General features: G+C 47.2%; 1 protein-coding gene across 1 annotated transcript; it reads left to right on the forward strand.

Moving 5' to 3' along the window:
* The first annotated feature begins 8,048 nt into the window (after nt 1–8,048).
* LOC149342287 (phospholipid scramblase 2-like) lies at nt 8,049–21,159 on the forward strand. Its single transcript, XM_089546778.1, has 8 exons — nt 8,049–8,259; nt 8,416–8,718; nt 11,528–11,635; nt 12,258–12,335; nt 14,910–15,049; nt 16,980–17,150; nt 17,905–18,063; nt 21,094–21,159. The coding sequence occupies exons 1-8, from the start codon at nt 8,049–8,051 to the stop codon at nt 21,157–21,159; spliced, it is 1,236 nt and encodes a 411-aa protein (XP_089402904.1).
* The last annotated feature ends 698 nt before the right edge of the window (nt 21,160–21,857 follow it).

A 21,857-nucleotide genomic window follows, 5' to 3' on the forward strand; every position in this document is an offset into this window, starting at 1 on the left:
CCTCTTTGCAGACACTATGTTCGGGTTCCGCCCGCACATGTCTGCACAGGATATCCTACTCCAACTACACAGGGACATAATACGACCCACAGCCATGCAACAAAACCACAAGGCCATTCTCGCCCTCGATCTTAAGGGGCGTTTGACAATGTTAAACATGGCACCATACTCTCTGACTTGAACACCATTAACTGCGGGGCGAAGGTCTTCGCCTATGTCAGAGACTTCCTCTCTGCGCGTCAGGCACTCCTCCGGATCGAGGACGAGGAATACGGCCCGTACTCTATGGGTACACGAGGTACACCACAGGGGGCGGTATTATCACCGCTCCTTTTCAACATCGCCATGATGCACCTGCCCGGCCGACTGGCTCAGGTGGATGGCGTAAAACACGCACTCTACGCAGATGACATTACAATCTGGACCACCGAGGGGAGCCTTGGGGACATGGAAGACCGCCTCCATAGTCGAAGCATATGCTGCCGACTGTGGTCTCCAATGTGCTCCCGCCAAATCAGAGCTTCTACACGTCAGGACAAACCACAAGGACAACACGTCTCTACACATATCTCTGTCGGGCGGTCCCATCAGAGAAGTGGCGGAGCTCCGGATCCTGGGTCTGTTCATCAATAACAAACTTAGGACGGACTCTACTATAGCGAAACTCAAGAGCATAGGTGAACAGGTAGGGCGCATGATCCGCCGTTTTTCCAACAAGCGGGGTGGTCTGCGGGGCAGGGACGCGCTACGGCTCGCCTATGCCTTCGTGACCAGCCGGATCCTCTACGCCGTGCCGTACCTACGCACCACCAAACAACAAGACGAGCGCATTGACGCCATCATCAGGAAGGCAACAAAGCGAGCACTGGACCTCCCGGTGGCTACATCCAACGCCAAACTGAAGGCGTTGGGAGTGGTAAACTCCTATCAGGAGTTGCGGGAGGCCCACCTCGTGAACCAATATACGCGGCTATCGCAGACGGTGCCTGGGCGCCGCCTGCTAAACCGCTTACACATCCAACACACATGCATACCAGAGGGGACGGAGAACATCCCGGTGCTGTGGCGCCACATGCTCTTGGTCGCTCCGCTCCCGCGTAACATAGACATGGCTTCACATGAAGGCAGACGACAAGCCCGGGTTCGCACGCTTGAGAGGCAATATGGCTATAAAGAGGGCGTCTATTACGTGGACATCACAGGGCCGTCGCCCGCGGGATTCTTCACGGCTGCCGTAGTCCACCGGAGAATGAATGTCGATGGACTATCTTTTCGGGCCCCAAATTCAACACGAGCGGAGGAAGTCGCAATAGCTCTCGCTGCCGCCGATCCAAAATCGAAAACGGTTATCACAGACTCTCGCCGGGCCTGTGAACATTATCTTGCAGGCGAAATATCACCTCTTGCCTCGCAAATTCTAAGACGCGCTCTCGCCGATCCAACTCGCACAAAAGTGATCTGGGCTCCTGGCCACCAGGGTCTACGAGGCAATGAGGCCGCTGATGCGGCCGCCCGAGCGCTCACACACCGGGCTCCTCATCCCAGCTCTCATGGCTCACAAGCTCATAAACCGCTTCTGCGGTTCCGCGAAATCCTAATTTATTATTGCGACAGCCACCGTCTCTACCCGGCACCTGCCAAGGGGCTGAGTAAGGCGGAGGAGCGAACTCTGCGGCGCCTGCAGACAGGAACCCTTCTCTGTCCTGCAATAGCAAAACACTTCGATCCGAACACAGATGGGCGCTGTCCGCACTGTGGAGAGATCTGCGATATCTTTCACATGGTGTGGGCATGTACTCAGAATCCTCACCTTCCCCCCTGCCCCACCCCCACCCGAGAGGCATGGGAGACTGCCCTCCTCAACTGCTCCACACTGGAGTCCCAAAGGGCTCTGGTCAAGCGGGCGCGAGACGGGGCCTCGACATGCGGTGTCCCGGACTAAGGATACCGACCATGCAGCAGGGTTTTTTACCCTCAAGCTCTCTTTCATTAAAGTTTTTCACCACCACCACCGATTGCAGGCACACTCGATCCTTGGCCATTCTAGACTATACCTCATCAAGGATGGGGAATACGTCCCCGCCTGCCAAAATTGTAGGCAGGCAGAAACAGCCACCTAGGCGCACATCGTCTGGGATGGCGCGGGAAATCCGCCCCCACGAACCTTACTGCCAGCTCTCTCCGAGGAGGGATGGAGCCAGTTAACTCCTCAGAGGTCCAGACAAGACGACCCAACTGGCACTCGTTTCGTGGGCTCAGGAAGTCGCCCCACCTGGGGCCCACACCAGGCTTACCTGCCATAAATCTCGACATTCTATGGCAATAAAGTTTTTCTCCCTCCCTCTCTCTATTCGCATTTCCCCGTGCAACACTCACCCTGAGCCCGCAGAGCTACGGGTCGCGCCATGGCTGGCTGGTCGTCCCTTTTGTCGTTGTCGTTCTTGCTCCTTTCTGGTTCTATATTAACAGAAGCTTCTCCTTCTTCATCCTTTCATGGTCTACGCATCCAATAGACCTCATTCATTCATACAGACAAATGCAACAGATAGGGAAACCCATCTAGCAACAGCGTCAGATGAAATGAAATATTTGCTGCTCAGAAGGAAATACAGTAAAAAAATATTACTGGCGGTTTAGTATTGCTAGGCATTAAATATTATGCGAAAGCAGTTTTTTTTTTTGCAGGGGGACACCAGCGCCACATGCCTGAAAGCATGATTGGGGTGTCCACTGACCCAGGGAGCCAGTCATGCGCCTCTCCTTTCCTCAAAATGAACGGTCTTCAACACTGTCAACGCAAACGCCAGTGAGCTCCCAATAAACGCGTGTTGGATAAGAGCTCGTACAAACGTAATCTGTGATTCTGGTCACCAGGGTCTACGAGGCAATGAGGCCGCTGATCCGGCTGCCCGAGCGCTCACACAGCGGGCTCCTCATCCTAGCTCTCCTGACTCAGAAGCTCATAAACCACTTCTGCGATTCCGCGAAATCTTAATTCGTTACTGTTACAGCCACCGCCACTACCCGGCATCTGCCAAGGGGCTGAGTAAAGGCGCGTTCACACTTGCCCAAAAATCCGGCGAGCGGAGCGGATTCGGCCGCTTTTGACGGCGAGCGACGCGGAAAGCGGCGCGGCGAGGGTGATCGGGCTGGACCCATTTCCGCCGCGCGGCGACAAACATGGCGGACCTCCCGCTTCGGACCTCCCGCTACGGATTGAATTCTCGTTGTTGCTACCTTTTTCAGTGCGTTCACTGGCCAGAAATGTGGCTCAGGTCTTTCGCTTCCTCCCACCTCGCCTTCAAGAAAACGTATAAGTGATAAATTTGCTTTCTTGTTTTATTCAGAGTGAGGATTTTGCCGCTTCTAGGCTTAACAGCAGAGTCGGTTTGTTTATCAGCAATAGTTCCCGCCCTGACAACCAGATGGCGCTACTACACGCTGAGTTTATTTTTGCGTCTGTGCTAGCATACGCTGAACTAAAAGTGAGAATGTGCCTGCGTTTAACGTACGTAAGCACGCTAAATTTATGCTCTTTTCTCACTACATCTCTGTATGCCGCTAGCAGCGACGTGGTGTGGAAAAACGAGAAACAGCAGCGGCGCGGCGGATCCGCCTCGCTCGCACGTGAACAAGTTAGAACAGGTCCTTGTTTTTGCGGCGAGCGAATCCGCTTCGCTCGCCGGATTTTCGGGCAAATGTGAACGGGCCTTAAGGCGGAGGAGCGAACTCTGCGGCGCCTGCAGACGAACTCTTCTCTGTCCTGCCATAGCAAAACACTTCGATCCGAACACAACTGGGCGCTGCCCGCACTGTGGAGAGATCTGCGATATCTTTCACATGGTGTGGGCATGTACTCAGAATCCTCACTTCCCTTCTCTCCTCCCCCCCCCCCCCCCCCCCCCGAGAGGCATGGGAGACTGCCCTCCTCAACTGCTCCACACTGGAGTCCCAAAGGGCTCTAGTAAAGCGGGCGTGAGACGGGGCCTCGTCGTTCGGTGTCCCGGACTACGGATACCGACCATGTAGCGGGGTCTTCTGACCTCCAAACTCTCTTTGAGTACTAAAAAGTTTTTCACCACCGCCACCACCCTATGAACGCCGACGGCCTATTAAAAAATAAATTGGTTTTTGAGGGAAAAAAAAATAGCGCAGACCGCTCTTTCTATCATTTGGCGCCACCACAGCCACAGGTCTGTTTATGCCGCTATATAAAATTTCTTACTGGAATCTCTACTGTCTTGCTAAACGTTTTATTTTCTTTTCTATGCGATATTAAATTTTGACTTAATTATTTTGTTTTCATGTCTCTCTCTCTTTTTCATCCAAACTTTCATTTCTTTGCAGTCCATATCCTTGAGGTAGCCGTCGCGTTGGCTCAGTGGTCATGTCGCTCGGCTGCTGACCCAAAAGACGCGGGTTCGATCAAGGCCGCGGCCGTCGAATTTCGGTAGAGGCGAATTTCTAGAGACCCGTGTACCGTGCAATGTGAGTGCACGTTAAAGAACCCCGGGTGGTCGAAATTTCCGGAGCCCTTCATACGGCGTCTCTCATAGCCTGAGTCGCTTTGGGACGTTAAACCCGATATAAACCAATAAACCAAATCTACTTGAGGTAAAATCCACCGTTGCTCTTCCATGTTCTTTTCTTTTGCCTTCATTATGTACAGATGAATAGCAACCTCTGCCTACCGAATCTTGGCCGATCCTCCAGTGTGGGTATGCGCCATCTTTTGCAAGGCTAACAACAACAAAAAATTGCGTAGTAATTGTCTCACATCTAGATGGAAACCCGCACCGCACCGTAAAAGGGAGATGGGAGTGAAAAAGAAAAAGAAGTGCCGCAGTGGAATGCTCCGGATTTCAGTCTGCTGGCGATCTCCAGATTTCAGCGGTTCCAACACATATCAGCCAGGTTACGCGATCCCTTACTAAATACTACTGATTACCAGCACTTAGCGTATAAATGGAACGTCCGTTCGTGTAAAACCAGGCAGTGTGAGGTAGCAATGACGCGACTGCGGTGCAGGCTTCCCAGTTTAAATTTATACCTATGCAGATGTGGGTGGTCTCCGACGAACCTATGTGACTCATGCGGGGACGTTGAATCTGTGGACCATTTCATCATCATCATCATCATTTATTGAACCCTTAAAGATCCCGTCTGGGACATTACATAAGGGGGGGAAGACAGTGATGTGAAACGGTCATACAAAGGCATATAAGCATAAAAAAGCATACTGTCCAAAGTTCGCACTTCAGAGAAAGAATTACGTGGAGGTCCCTCTCTCCAGGTTAGGGCTCCCGTTATCTCTGCCAGTGTTGTTATCGTTCGGAGCGAGCGCCAAAGGTTTTGCATTGAGTTCAATTTGTGGGAATCTCCATGATTACATAATTGCAACTGGTAGGTTGATTTTCTAACTCCTTTAAAAGTCTCCGAGTTTTTTTTCTTTTTTTTAATTATTATTCCCACCAAAATGTTCTTTGTTATTTCACTTCAAATATTCTTCTGTAGTTTTCCATGAATACATTTTTCAAAATACACGTTTGGCTCCGATATTTTCTCGCAATCCTATGAAAATTTCCTTATGTATACCACTATACCTTGGCCAATCCCCCCACGTGGGTATGTGCCATTATAAAGAGGTGAAGAAGAAGAAGAAGAATGCTCCGGAATAATTTTGGTTGGTTTGGTTTTGTGGGGTTTAACGTCCCAAAGCGACTCAGGCTATGAGGGACGCCGTAGACCGCCTGAGTATCTTAAACGTGCACTGACATCGCACAGCACACGGCCGCCTTTCGCCTCCATCCAAACGTGGCTGCAGTGGTCGGGTTCGAACCCGGCTATTCCGGCTCAGTAGCCAAGCGCTCTAACCACTATGCCACCGTGGCGTGTAAGTGATTGTCGCACTCTCGGCGGGGATCTGAACCTCGTCGGGAAGGAAGGGATGAAATAAGGAGCAAAAGAAGAAAGATTGGTTTGGTTTTGGTTTATTGGGATTTAACGTCCCGAAGCGACTCAGGCTATGAGGGACGCCGTAGTGAAGGACTCCAGAAATTTCGACCCCCTCGGGTTCTTTAGCGTGCACTGACATCGCAGAGTACACGAGCCTCTAGAATTTCGCCTAATCGAAATTCTACCGCCGCGGCAGGGATAGAACCCGCGTCTTTCGGGTCAGCAACCGAGCGCCGTAACCACTGAGCCACCGTGGAGAGAAATAGATGCTGTAGTGGAGTGCTCTGGAACTGTTGCGAACACCCGGGATTCCTAAACATGCCCTTACATCACACAAACAATGCGCACCTATGCATCTTCCCCGAAGCAGCTGATGCCATAAGCCACGGCGACGACTCTGCAGCTGTAGAGATAACGGCCACGTCTGAATAGTGCCAGTCTCGTTTCTGATGTTTGTTTTTTTTCTATCCCACATAATGTGCTCGGCTTTCTCACAAAGAAAGCAACCGTGGTAAATAATCTCAGAGTTTGTGGCAAGTTTCTTACCTTATGATATTTACTAGCCTGTATCAGTAGATATATGCGCATACAAATAACGGAAGGAAGAGGGAAAAGAAGTGGTGTCTGTATGCCACAGTGCCCACCATGAGTTTTGTGCCCCTCCATCTGGGATCAACAACAATATAACACCGTGGTCTTCGCCAAGTGAGCTGACACGGCCAAAGCACCGTAATTATTTCAACACGCTCCCGCAATCTTGCGGCACAAGTGCCTCTTTTATCGGCCTTCATACGACTGAACAGATTCACTGTACCTGCGCTAGCAGTCCAGCTTTATTCAGGTTCTCAGGTTCTTAGGGTTCAGGGACTGATAGTGCATGCGCAGTTCGCAAAGCAGATGTCTATAGTTATCATTCTTTCCTTCTGTTCAACTGATAATCATCCCCGCAATGTCTCAGATCTGAGACATCATTTTAAAATATATTGCATCTTATCTCATTACTTCCCTAGAAAATTGCATTGCTATCACTTTACACAAAAAAGAAGACTGCACAGTAATAACGTTGTATTTTATTGCGGTATAAAATGTACCCTTCTGTTATTCGCTTTCTGAAGCAGGAGGTAGCCTGTCAATATTTATTTACTGTCTTCTGGTTATTTAGGCGCCTACACTTCACCTGAATGGCATTAAAGCGGATGGGTGGAGATTACCATAAGAAACCTTTTTCTTAACGTTACGGTGTGCAATCCACAGAAGGCATTGCTAAGAAATGTGGCCAGTGTTGCAGTTAGGCAACTGAGATTCTTTTAATAGATTCAAATAACGTGTTGCGCCCATATTGTACGTTGTAGAGTCTCATTCGGAGTAGAGGAATAAGCAACACAGTTCAACTTATTGTAGAGAGAAGTGTTCGAGTGCAGTACCGGGGGCTGCACACCACTATCTCGCTCAGGACGGACATTGGAATGTGGTAGGGGCCGAAAAGAGGTCCGAGCTAGGTGACTGGGTGACTTCATAACCAGGAGCTGACGTCCGGCTTGAATAGCGTCCTTGCATAGGCCGCTTCTGATCCCTATTGACGTCTTTTCAGTAAAACAAACGGCGGTTTCGCATTGTCAGTGACAGGGCAGAAGAATTCAAAGATTCTTATAACTTGTTTCAATAATACCATTACACCATTTTGGGAACATGAAAGTTCTGCGCGCTCACGATCTACTATCAGCAACGAATGAAACTTGAGCAAGAGAACAGAACACAACAACGCCAACATATTAACTCCTGGAGAGCAAATACATGCGAGGTTGGTCAACACTTCTCAAGGACACTTTTCGTGCCTTCGAAATGAAACTACGCTCCGTTAGCACTTAGATTCCCCCGGTTAAGAGATTGTTATTTTGCTGTTCGTGGTTCAATTGTCTTGTTCGCGTTTCATTTGTTGCTGATAGTACCTTGTTTAGTTCACTTCACAGGAAGCCGAGTTCATTGTTCTACTTTCATGTCGGTACCCAGCGCAAGCCTTTGGCTGAGCGCCCACAACAAGCGCTGCTTCACTGCTGACCTCCACGTTTTCATCTGCCCCGTCTGACTCCTCCATGGCTGATCCCGCTGTGCCTGGAGGTGCCGCGTACGGTGCCCCTCCGCTCCGGTACGCATCGCCAGGTGCAAGTGCACCCAGCGCACCCGCTCCCGAATTCAGCAACCCCAACGCACCTGCGTATAATCCCTACGGTCCAGCTCCCACGGGGTACGGTGCGCCCACATCTTCGGCTCCTGGTGCTTATGGTCCTGGCATGTATGCGCCTGGTACGTAAGCGGCTGGTACTTATGATCCTTATGATCCTACGCGCTTGGTGAATCCCCGAATAGCGCCTCCTTTTTTAATTTCTTTGCGCCTGTTCCAACAGAACGCGGTGTGCCCATATCTTCCGCAGCTGGTGCTTATGCTCCTGGTGCTGACAGCTCTGGTGGTTACGCGCCTGGTGCTTATTCGCCTGGTGCTTATGCGCCTGGTGCTTACGCGCCAAGTGCTTACGCGCCTGGTGCTTACCCACCTGCTTCTGCCTCGTCTGGTGGCCAACTGCCTGGCGGATCTGTACATGGTTCTAACGTTCATTCTCCTGCGGGAAGCAGCAACCCTGCGCCTGATTCAGCCGCGCCTGGCTCCGCCGCTTCTGTTCCCGTGGCTCCTGGTGTCGCTGTGCCATTTCGTGATCCAGGTCACTGCCTTCCTGCTATCAGTTTCTTTGGTTATTCTCTTTAAAGGTGTCCTTTTTTGCTTCCAGTTCGTTTCCTGCTTTAGGCTATTTTGTCCACGCGGTAAATTTGCGCTGCTCTTCGTTGTCATTCTTTTTGTTTAAGAAAATACACCAAGTTGTAAGCCAATTCGCATGAAAAAGAGCAGTTAAAAGTTTGCCCTTAAAGATCGCTGGGGAGTCACTATGAACGGAACGAACAGGCAGCCGTAGTTTTGTGCGCTCGCTAGCCATTTACTGGCGTTTTCACTCATGTAATGACCAACTGCATCCGTCTTCAATGTTACCTCCCAAATTCGCACACTCTGCGAATATTTTGTATATTGTTTCGCTATAATTTTCATGCAGTTTCTTTCTGACATCTGCTCCATTTCCATAACGGCGTAGAGAGTCAGTATGCGTTCTCTGCATAGCCAGTATAAATGCTGTATGCTATGTACTTGTCGTAGAGAAAACATACGGATTATGAGAATTTTCTTACGGAACGTTTTACTCGAGCAGTGCATTGCGCCCGTCTATAGCTTCTACCATGTTTCTGCCAACAACAAAGCACTCTAACCAACTGGCCTAGCTGCATGCCAGATGAAACGTTTTCGTCTTTAAAAAAAAATGAAAAATATCCCTGATAAGGCATCCCAAGCGAACTGCAGTGTTGCACCTATTGCGTATAATAGTCCCCCACGTTTCGTCGGATGTTTTGCGTCATACGATTTCTCCACTTACGTAAGAGAATACACAACAGTTGACGCTGCGTCACTAAGGTGCAAGAAACGGTCGAAATCGTACTGACCGCAACAAATTCTGAAAATGTTGGAGAAGTTCAGAATGGCGCAAAAGACACAACACAGGAAAAATAGGGGATGACACAAAGAGCGCCTACTACCAACTGAGTTTATTGCGGAAATACCCTCTTTTATAAGGCAAGACATATCAACCACGAACCGGAAGCAGAAAAAACACATATTCATGCTTTGAATTTACATTTCAAAACACCATCGGCAGAAAAGAAAAAGCTACAAGAAAAAAAAACAACAACAAAAAAACAGAATCTAGAACTATACGTGGCCGTCTAAGAAACCCAGCTCCTGGCGGCACAGTTTAATCGATGAAGTGCTAATGCACGTGGACCCAGCTTTCTGTATATGATATGCTTCTATAATCTCTCTTTCAAATCGCTCCCTGCCTCTGCCGATAAACGTTGCCTGTTCCAGCATCGGTCCGCAATCTCTGCATTCCCTACAGTGATCCGGCAGGTTGCCCCTGTCATTGTTTTTAATTGTTCTTCTGTGCTCGCTAGCTCTCTCGTTGAAACACCGGCCAGTCTGGCCAATGTAGGCGGATCCACAGCTGAGCGGTATGCGATATACGACTTCGGACTTGCATTCAGTGAACCGTATCTGATGTTTGATAGCGCATCTTCGGGGTCGTCTGTTCATCATGGAGCAAATTTTTGCAAGCTTGCATGGTGCTGAAAACAACACATTTACACCATATCGACCCCCTACCTTCTTGATATTGTGCGCTATCATATGCATGTACGGTATTACCACCATGTGTGTTCGGCGTACAACCCCCGTTCTAAGAAAAGGCTCATGCCGTTCAGCAGTGCCGTGTACTGTGCGATGTCAGTGCACGTTAAAGAACCCCAGGTGGTCGAAATTTCCGGAGCCCTTCACTACGGCGTCTCTCATATCCTCAGTCGCTTTGGGACGTTAAACCCCATAAACCAAACCAAACCACTCCAAACTGGTTAAAGGCAGCATTGCCATCATGTGCCTACACGCAGTTCTCTCGAAATCCTGCGATCATTGTGTTCAGGCCGGCTTTGACAAGCAGCTAGTGAGACTGGGTAGCGCTGGCTACCCGTATCTGATGATAAAAGCGATATGTGAATCTCTGCTACAAAGAATCAAGGCCACTTCTAGCGGTGATACGCAAAGCAAGCAGGAAGACAAGAGGCCTATGGTGGTAATACCGTACATGCATAAGATAGCGCACAATATCAAGAAGGTAGGGGGTCGATATGGTGTAAATGTGTTGTTTTCAGCACCATGCAAGCTTGCAAAAATTTGCTCCATGATGAACAGACGACCCCGAAGATGCGCTATCAAACATCAGATACGGTTCACTGAATGCAAGTCCGAAGTCGTATATCGCATACCGCTCAGCTGTGGATCCGCCTACATTGGCCAGACTGGCCGGTGTTTCAACGAGAGAGCTAGCGAGCACAGAATAACAATTAAAAACAATGACAGGGGCAACCTGCCGGATCACTGTAGGGAATGCAGAGATTGCGGACCGATGCTGGAACAGGCAACGTTTATCGGCAGAGGCAGGGAGCGATTTGAAAGAGAGATTATAGAGGCATATCATATACAGAAAGCTGGGTCCACGTGCATTAGCACTTCATCGATTAAACTGTGCCGCCAGGAGCTGGGTTTCTTAGACGGCCACGTATAGTTCTAGATTCTGTTTTTTTTGTTGTTGTTTTTTTCTTGTAGCTTTTTCTTTTCTGCCGATGGTGTTTTGAAATGTAAATTCAAAGCATGAATATGTGTTTTTTCTGCTTCCGGTTCGTGGTTGATATGTCTTGCCTTATAAAAGAGGGTGTTTCCGCAATAAACTCAGTTGGTAGTAGGCGCTCTTTGTGTCATCCCCTATTTTTCCTGTGTTGTGTCTTTTGCGCCATTCTGAACTTCAATCATGAACCAACTAGCCCCAAAGCAAGTTCTTCTGCAAACATGTTGGAGAAATGAGCATGGCTCAGGGTGCGCTAAGAGTTGTTGCTGTCTCACGCATACCGGCGTCTTAATGCGCAGGAGCTGCGAACCAGGTAGCCCCGGGGACAACTAACTGCCCTCCGGGCCTCGAGTACTTGACGCTCATCGAACAAGTAGTGGTGCAACAGCAAGTGGAACTCACCGAAGGTACGCAAATCCCACGAAATTTTTTTTTATTTATTGATTATGCTTTATGTAGTGTCGACCCTTATCACGTCATTGATGGATGTCTGGAATGGTTTCGATAGTAATGTAGAGCATTAATCGAAAGTCCTCGCGCCGCAGGGTTCGCTTTTGAACCGTCTAGTTGCGCACTCATGGTACGTCAATTCCAAAATGCAGGATGGGGGGTTTGGGCCTCAGGAGTGCCTTAAAATGTCCCAATACACAGCGTAAAAGCACTCCCTGTCTCCGGAAGCCTGTTCGCAAAGGCTGCTCCTAGTAGCCATGGAACTTACCGCTGCTTTCCTGTATGTACTTCCGTTACAACATCCCACTGTTTCAAAGCAACGCATAGTGAAGAGCTTTCATTAAGGCATATGCAGGGTGTTTTGGTATCATTTAGCCATATTTATTTATAAAAACATTCAGAGGTACGTCCGTGCGGTCTCTTGAGCTGGACTGTCCAGCAAGACGGGCATTGTGCACCTCATGTGGATGCACCTCAGCAACTGCTGGAGCGCACACTGCTCATCAGTGTTCTGCGCGTGAGAAGGGATGGTTGCAATATGTACGCCTTGCTGATGTGCACATTTCTTTTTCTTTTCAGCTTTCCTCGGTTGTGAAACGTGCAACGTCTACGAAGCCAAGAATTCTTTGGGTCAGCTTATATATACCATCAAAGAAAGTGAGTGAGATTCCTAACAGTCTGTACAGGCCTGTGTATCCCAAATACAGTAGTGTGCACTCTGAGATGTTTAAAAAACCTTTTATTATCTGCTCAGTGACATTAATTTATCAAAGTGTTGTTTTATGCAATCGCAGCTGTAAATTCCATCCACAGCTTTAAGCAACTGCAGATAAACAGTGACTTTAATATTCAAAGTTGAACTTAACTCAGTGAAGAAATCAGTATGCTGTTAATTGTCGATAAAGAGAACAAAGCCACGGAATCCATTGTTGTTTGAAAATTGTAGGTGGGCATACAAAGCTTATAATGGGTGCTAATCTTATTATCAGTGCATTTAGCCGTTTAAAAGGCGCCATAATTCCATTTTAACAGGTCGTAACCAAGAAAAAATAAAATATTTTCTGCATATAACTAGGACGCTATGAGAGCTCGAGCTGACTTTGGTTCTCTTAGCGTAGTACGAAAAAAAAAACTTGGCGGCACGCTGTTGCAGTTTGCAACACACTCACAGTGTCGTGAGGGAATGGATCAAGAAATGGAAAGGGAGTGCTCCCACTACCAAGAGAGCTTCCACTCAGACAAGCGACGAAATTAAGCTATATTGCTTATACGCTGGCTTCTTCGGTTTCCGCTGCAAAATGGGATATATTGGCGTTTCCTATTGAACTGGTGATCTAAACGGCCGCTCAATGTTCGCGCCTCGCAGGCGTAACTAGCTTTGATCTGCAACAGTGTCTATCGCCGTCTTCACGAGAACGCCAATATAGATGCTATTATGCAAATCACGCACGAAAATTGTCGCCTTCGAAATGGTCCCAGCAGGCACCCACCGTTCATCGTCAACGTGTACACTCCTAAAGAAATAAAGTAGTATCACTTGCTAACGAAACAGGTAGTAGCAGTTGGTCACATAGGTTACTACTTTATGCATGTAATAACAAACCTCTCATTTCACTTCCCTTGTCTGATCAATGTTACTACCTTGTCAGCCACTTAAAGTAGTAAAGTGCAGGTTAGAAACATCTACTACTCATTTAAACCGGCCGAACCTGCGATTTCACAAACAGTAAATATAACTAAACGCATGACGGTACAGATATGTGTAATTACAAAACCATTTTATTACCAAAGCTGTCTGTGTTATCTGCCTTCGGTAACTTTTTTAAGGGTTAAGCTAACGGTTACTAATAAATTTGTAATACGCAACCAGAGGTGCGTATGGTAAAAAGGTAGTAAGTGAAAATTTTACGATCTTTTCTCTTTCGAGCCGCTTTTAAAAATTGAAATCGCCTTTTTCTAAAGATACGGAATAATGTATCCCATGCCAAGGTAACACTTCTTACTCAAAAAGCATATATTCTGAGCGTTTTCGCGAAATAAAGCATTGTTAAGAGTGTAGCGCTGCCCTCTTGTCTGTTCTGCGTCGTCCCGTTGAGCTACGAAATACGCTTCCGAGATTATGAACCAACAAGCCCAGCTTGAAGTTCTGCGACAGGCATACCAGTTTCATGACAATCTCCACGACGCAACACTGTATCCGCCGTTAACAAATGCGTTCAGCGCTATCTCGCCTGGCTTTGCAGAAGTACTTTAGGGCATGAACAACGTACTGCCGAGCCGAAATTAAGCGCTCACAATCGATCAATTCGACCCCATTTTTATTTTTACGCTCGTTCATACGGCCAACTTGCTTGAGTCCTGTCCGGCGTAAACAGAGTTGACAATTGTGGTCGTTGTGATGGTTGCTGTGCGTCGAGGTCGCCCCATGAACTAGATTAAAGTCACGTAAGTTGTGCAGGCGCTTCATTTCAATTGTTCGTATTTCGCGTGGGTCCGATATGGTATAGCACTTTTCACAACGTCAGATGACCGATAAAGAGAATCTGTGCATGGGTCAGGACGCAAGCGAAACTGGATGTGTTCTGCATTTGTGGGAGTTGTCACAACACTTAGCATTACGTTCCAATTCTGACGATCCACTAACGTAAAGTAGAAGCGTAGCATGCACAAAGAGATTGTCATACCGAAACTGGACATCTGCAATAAGAGAAAGTGTAGTGGGGAGCTGTGGTTTAATTTCGGCAGCCTGGAGTTGCTTAGCGCATGCTGCTGTCGCATTGCACATGGAAATTTTTCCATCTCGCTTCCATCTAAATGTCGTAACCGGAGCCCCAATTCGATCTCGTGACCTATAGCTCAGTAGCCGGATGCCATAGCCACATAGCCACTTAGATACGGGAGCGGGTCACCGGTGCAGAAGTTGATTCGTAGTGGGCTGTACGCCTTCAGACACCAATCGTTAAAGCAACCCTGAGAATACGTATCCAGACTCGAACTTTGACCTCGGCCGTCGAGGTCCACAACTTTGGCATGCCGGTAAATGATGAGTCGTCGGAAGAGAAGAATGACCGCAACAGGAGCGTCGTGTGCGCTGCAAACACCCTGGGGGAAAATAATATGACTTATTATGGCAGGAAAGCCGTCATTGTGCGTAGTTAGAGTCGTTCCTTTCACACCTTGTTTTAATACTTGCATTATTTTACATTTCCTTTCTTTTTTTCCCGTGCACAGATTCAAGCTGCTGCGCCAGGTGCTGTTGTGGCCCGCGACGGTGTCTGGAGATTGATGTCTTTGACTACAATAAAACCGTCGTCATGCATATAGTGCGGCCCTTACGATGCGTTCATTGCTGCTGGTTCTGCTGCTTGCAGGTAGAGTCTAATATTCAATTTTATTCCGTAATATTCAAGCTTAGCCTATAGGTTAGACGTTGCCTTGTCGGCTATGTGGTCTTTCGACACATAACGCACAAAGCCAACTGTAACTGCCATCCTTTGGTCATCGTCACTGGCTAACGCATGGCGTCCGTCAATCACATACCAGTTTCATCAACGAAGACATGCGAACAGCTTCGCAAACTGGAGCCAGAGGCGCACAGCTTTTTTTGTGTTTTCCTTTGTGCGTGAAGCAGCTCCGTCGTTGAACCGAGCTTTATTATCACTGTGTCATTGGTTATCAGAGGCCTATGATCGCAAAGTACTCGCAAGCACACAGATGATTCTACAAGCAGACTGTGAATATAGAGACGGGCTCACGAAACTTCCCTTGGCGTGACAGCTACCTGAGGTAGGCTGGCTCACAGGTGCTGGCTGATCATGACAGCTGGCAGGTAGCTAGCAATCGACAGGCCTGCAGCTCAAATGGGAGGGTGGAGTCGTCATCGGAACAGAGGTTTTCATAGGATCTCGGCGGGGGCCTGTTCATTATGCCGTAGGTACTACGTTTCCCTCCACGGGCCTTGCACATCCTGGGGATTCCCAACAGATGGCACTAGTCGCACTAGTGCGCTTGCGCCGCCCAATCAGAGGCCCGGACACCTGGACGCTTTCGCCACGCGGAGAACAAAAGGGCATGGATGATGAAAGATGAGGAAAGATGAGAATGACGAAAGAAGAATACAGCTTGTTCGCTCCGTGTAAACGACGGGTAGAAACAGAGCTCCGCATTGGACCACAAGCCTACGTCTTCAGTAGGACGATCCCAAAGTACTATGCCGTACTATCAGTATTTCATGTGGGAAAAACAAGGAGTAAGCTCTCTTTCATACCAGGTAATATAACGTACCTACTTAAATTAAACCCGTGAAAAGGCTGCAGTTATATTTCTCGCCCATATGACTAGGGGTGACATTGAATGAGTTAAGTGTCCCTCGCAAATAGTCGAAGCCGATCACACCTTAGCTTTCGCACTGTATATAGCCATAAGGGTTCCTGTTTCTGCTGACTGGTAATGTTGATCGAGTTGCCTGTAGCATCGCGGCCTGTGGTTGACTGTTTTTTTTTTTCGAGTAAAGACGTTTTCATGAGTGTCAACAAAACAGTGCGTATTTCTTCAGTCTCAGGAGGCAGACCCAAATCATTCTTAATAAAAGGGCTCTGTACACTACCTATTCTCAACCCTGCAGTTTGATATGGATCTGGCAAGCTATATATTTCAAACCAAAATTATTCCTGTTTGCTGCTTGCCACTCATGTAGCGAGGAAATGCAGAGTTAAGTTGAAACCATGCGAGCTCAGTACTTCAGGCACCACTAAGGCGCACTTGGATGTGCAAGATTCCAAAGTAAAGCGTACACAGAATAACGGTGCAAGTCCAGCTCGCGTAGCGATTTGATTTCCTCTTCTGAAGCGCAGTCAAGATGTGTTTCTTCTCCATATTACCTAGCTCTTCTCTGTTCGCACAGTGAGCTTTTTTTTTAGTTTCTCTCAAATAAAACCCCTCCACAACACCGAATTCGTCATACTGCATGCAGCCTGAAGCGATCTCGAAGATAGTGGAGGTCACTGCTCCAGCTTCTAAAACGTCACAGGCGTCACATGTTTTGCTACGCACTTAAGAAAGGAAAGTGAAATGTTAAAATGACAAAAAGTAGCTGCTTTGTTCGAATTGAAGCCTCAGTAAGCTGGTTAATCCAGCTTCTTGAATATGAGCTATTAAAATTAGTGAATTATGAACCGCGACTTGAGAAAAACAACAAAAATTAATAACGTGTGTTCAGTTCCTTATCGAACTGCATACGGCACTCTTACCGGGGATAGTAAGCATAGTCTCATTCTAAACCTTTTTGCTCGTCTCACCTAGAATATGGAAGTTCAAGCTCCCCCCGGCACTACCATCGCTTTCATCCGCCAACGATGGTCCATATGCCACCCGTACTTCACAATTTACACCCCTGAGGACGAGCCGGCTTTACATATAGTCGGACCTATCTGCACCGAGAGTGTCCCGTGTAAATGCGACGTGAAATTCGAGGTGAGGGGAACTTTCGCTCATTGTATAGGCATTTGCAAAATATGACGCAGTGCAACACATGTAGGAGCAACTTGCATTCGTTTGCCTATTACTCAGTTATTCAGTGGTCATTATATTTCTGAGTGCTTAAAAGCAGTTCTGAGCGCTTAAAAGCAAGTGCCACCGCGTTCGTCTCTCACTTGGAACTTGAATTGGTCGTGCCAAACACTAACTGAGCTCTAGAATGTTATTATTTTAGGCTGTTCAGAGGTGTTTCAACTGCACAGAGATGCAGTCCAATTTCTGCCACCTTCTTTGCCTGTACGTTCCACCCACTTGCGAGAGCTTGAAATAAAATTTATAGCATTTTTTTTCTGGCAAAAATAAATAGTTAAATGTTGCTCGCCTGAGGTTGAATGTGAAAAACACATTTCTGTTCAAGATGTCTGGTTGTGTCTATTCCCACCCCTTTTTTGTCGTACCTTCTCCTTTAACGCCTTATTCTTCGCGATTTCCTGACTAAAAGCAATTCAAGGATGCACTTTTTGAATTAAATGTACAGTACCTCAATCTGACTTGAGAGCCATATGTCACTTCACGCGTCGTAGAATAGATAGATTGTCATTATAACACTATTTTTGACATATTCTCTGCTCTGTCAGCGAAAAAAAAAACAATGCGCGATAGCAAGCGAGCAACAAATACAACGTCTTACGTGCGTCCTCTATCTACGATTAATTTCCTTTATCCGTTCTTTATCTACATTTATCTACAGGTGAACACAATGAATGGCGTCACCATAGGCGCAATCACAAAGGAGTGGGGTGGACTCGTCAAGGAGTACTTCACGGACACCGACACCTTCAACCTAAGCTTCCCGTTGGACCTGGATGTTCGCATGAAGGCCGCACTCGTCGCCTCCGCCATGCTCATCGTAAGCTACTTCTCTCCACTCAATTCTGCTCGTTCAGTAAACTTCTATGCAGACTTCTTTGTGACGCGATGAACCTGTCCTGATTTGAGGAAGCAAAAAACCGCTGAGACGAGAGAGGTACAAGTCGCGCTCCTCCCTGATAGCGTGCAGAAGCGTTTAGCGGTGCAAAAAGATAACATTCTCTTGCTAGGCGCTGCTCCAGGGAGAGATATTTGCTCGCTCAGCTCCGTTATCTTATTCCGTGTTCAAAGAGACTTCAAGTGCTCGGCAATTTTCATTGATAAAATCCAGCAAAAACTTCAACTGGGGCTGCTTCGGGTGAGGTTTGTATAGAGTCTTTTGACCAGTTCTACGCTGCTTTGTGAACTTAGCGCGAAAGTGAAGGCAGCAGACTGACGCACAAAACACATGCAGGGTGTTAATCAAGCTGATCTTTGATTTTATGTTTTTCTTCTTTTCGTAAGAGTGCGTTTTATTCACTAATACTGCAGGCCATTATATTGGTCCAAGCAGGAGCGGCTTTTTAGTAAACAAAAATGAACTTACAGACCTGTGTAAATAATGTTACATGAAATTAACATAATGCACAAAAGAATCACGAATCACATTTCGACGTGAACTACAGACCAGCGTAAATAATGATGCATGAAACGAACATGAGGCACAAAAAAGCACGGATCACACTTACTTCCACACCGCTCATGTTTACAACGCTATCATGAAATGCTTTGATTGAAATACATCATTGGTAAGCGAATACCACTCGCTCACCGTTCGAGGGAAAAAAAACTTTCTTGTAGGAGTTTGTTCTGGCGAAAATTTGAGGCAAACGTTGCAAATATCCATGACTGCGTCGCATTCTTTTCGTATTCGGCCGACATATGCAAGCAACGCCATATTATTTTTTTCAGAAAAGGTGTTGTGTAGGAGTACAAGGCAGCTAATTTTCTTAAAAGAAAACATTCGACAGAAGTCTGTCTGGTTGGGAAATTTAATGTTAGGAGAAGGTAAGTGACGCCAACCAAGTAAAATACAGAAAAAACACGACGTTTCGGGACCGGCTCGGCCCCTTCTTCACGGTGTGACTACGGGCGAGCGCAGCTTGGCTTTTTAAGCCCCTGTGTGGAGGACCTGCGGGTCAATGGCCGCAGCCCATGGACGTAGGATGAGGGGAGAGTCCCCAGGGAACGATTAACATTCTCTCGTGTTTGCTGTATGTGCCACGACTCGAGTAGAAGCCTCCTGCGTGGGTTAGCTTCCGTTTCCAATACAATGGTGCTGTCGAAGTCAATTGGGTGGTCACACCCTTCACAGTGTTCGGCCACGGCGCTGCGTTGACGATTCATGTGACGGACGTCCGCTTTGTGTTGGTTCATCCTTTCCGCGAAGTTCTTCGTTTCCCCTATGTACGACGCCGGGCAGACGGAACACGGCTACCCAAGCTCATTCATCCGGCGCATTATCAGGAAACAAGAAAGGCAAAACAAAATCCGGTCTATTATTTCCTCAGACGCATGCCAGAAGCGGAAACGTGTTTGCGTCCCCTACGTGAGAGGCGTGAGCGAGACGCTCGGTCGCATTCTCGGAAAAGAAGGGGTGCTGACAACGCACAAACCGACCAGCACTATCGGTCGCCTTCTCCCCCGCCCAAAAACCGGCAGCCCAGAGAAAAGGCCCAGGGCGTCGTGTACAAAATTCCGTGTTCCGTCTGCCCGGCGTCGTACATAGGGGAAACGAAGAACTTCGCGGAAAGGATGAACCAACACAAAGCGGACGTCCGTCACATGAATCGTCAACGCAGCGCCGTGGCCGAACACTGTGAAGGGTGTGACCACCCAATTGACTTCGACAGCACCATTGTATTGGAAACGGAAGCTAACCCACGCAGGAGGCTTCTACTCGAGTCGTGGCACATACAGCAAACACGAGAGAATGTTAATCGTTCCCTGGGGACTCTCCCCTCATCCTACGTCCATGGGCTGCGGCCATTGACCCGCAGGTCCTCCACACAGGGGCTTAAAAAGCCAAGCTGCGCTCGCCCGTAGTCACACCGTGAAGAAGGGGCCGAGCCGGTCCCGAAACGTCGTGTTTTTTCTGTATTTTACTTGGTTGGCGTCACTTACCTTCTCCTAACAGCTAATTTTCTTGTCTGTTTCTAAAGTCTGTAGTCTGTTTTGTAACATTACTGAGGACGGGGACATTTTCCTGGCATATTTTTCGTGTATAAATCTCAAAGCTTTTCTCTGCACTCGAGTTCGAATTTCAAGGTGTCCTTTTTATAATACGGGTGCCAGCTAGACTTCAGAGACTTGACGTTGTTTAGTGCATAAGAATTAACTTATGCGAGCAAAGAGACAGAGACAGTAAAGTGTCTGATAAAGAAGATTTTTATTTCATTGTTTTTTTTTTTTTTGTGGTGACAAAGTCAAAACGTTTGCTGTAGAAATTTTTTTCTGTCATCTTGTCCTATCACAGCAGTTATATGTACATCCTCTCTTTTTTGATTTTGGCCAATTTTCGTAGCTTTTGCTGTCGTTCTGCCGGCATAATGTAGTCGTTAGCACAAGCGGTGCCTGAATATGGGTTTAATTGCCGCATCAAAAGTAGGTTACTTTTCTACACCATTGTAACCTTGCTGTGTTTTAGTGTGATGAGTTGATCTCACGGGAGGAGTTTCATCCACATCGTAAAGATTTTTTTACAAGGGATAACTGCTGTGCACAAGCCGTGTAGGCGAATTTCCGCATAACAGTAAAAAAAACACTTGTTCCTCGCGTAGCAATTTCCATGTGCAGTTATAGTGTGCTTAAGTAACATATTTTAGCATAATACTATTTGATGCCTGTGCCTGAGCATCATATCACTTCTAGTCAGGACGAAGTCTTACCCAAGCGTAAAATCATTTTTCGAAACAGTATGTGTTACGAACTATCACGGAAAGTCATTTGCAGTAGGCGAGGAATTGTTCTTGTGCGGCAAACGCCGATTACTGAGCGCGTTTCACTTGACTGTCATCTCATTCTGTTCCAGGACTACATGTTTTTCGAAACAGCATACAAACAGAAGGAAGACAGAGGACCAGGCATGGCCGGATGATCTGAATGACATTGCTAAAAATTGGCCATCAATTTTAAGACGTACAGATTAACGTGTGCGCGTCTAATTTCGTTTGTAAGGGTCGTCGTGTATGTCTTTATAGACGGTACTGAAATAGCGCATTGTTGACAATTAAGTACAAAAATAAAATCAGGACACTGAGGAGGGAACAATCAGCGCACATTAATCTTCGTTTCTGTTCCTGTATTTGTTATCCATTTCTTTGGGGTAAATTCTTCGCAACAAGCGTTTTCAAACTTGCCCAATCATCAGTTCTGCTGCGATCTACTTGTGACTTGTACACAAATTCGTCCTCTTTTTTTCCCAGTTAATAATATATCACAATGTAATGAAGTCGATTTTTTCATGTACAACCCCGTGTCAAACAACCTACCAAATGTATTTGTAACTCTTGAGAACTGACGAAGAGCATTTAAACTTCGTATATAATTTTACCGGGTATTCGTTTTGCATAAAACGCGATTTGACGACCACTCTCGACTTGTCAACGCCACAGCGCAGTTCGTCTTTGTTCCATAAGTTTTTCTTTTCTTTTTTAACTACACAGCGTGACCTTCCCGCGTATAACCTGGCCGTAAAAGTTATCCTGCTCAAGTGGTGCATTCCATGATTCCATGCGTCAAATTTTTCCCATGATTTTTTCTCTTCGGATGCCGACGTTAAAGTTTTACTATGTA

The sequence above is a fragment of the Amblyomma mixtum genome, chromosome 5 (genome assembly GCF_055824585.1).
Source record: "Amblyomma mixtum isolate Tamu chromosome 5, ASM5582458v1, whole genome shotgun sequence".
Lineage (NCBI taxonomy): Eukaryota > Metazoa > Arthropoda > Arachnida > Ixodida > Ixodidae > Amblyomma > Amblyomma mixtum.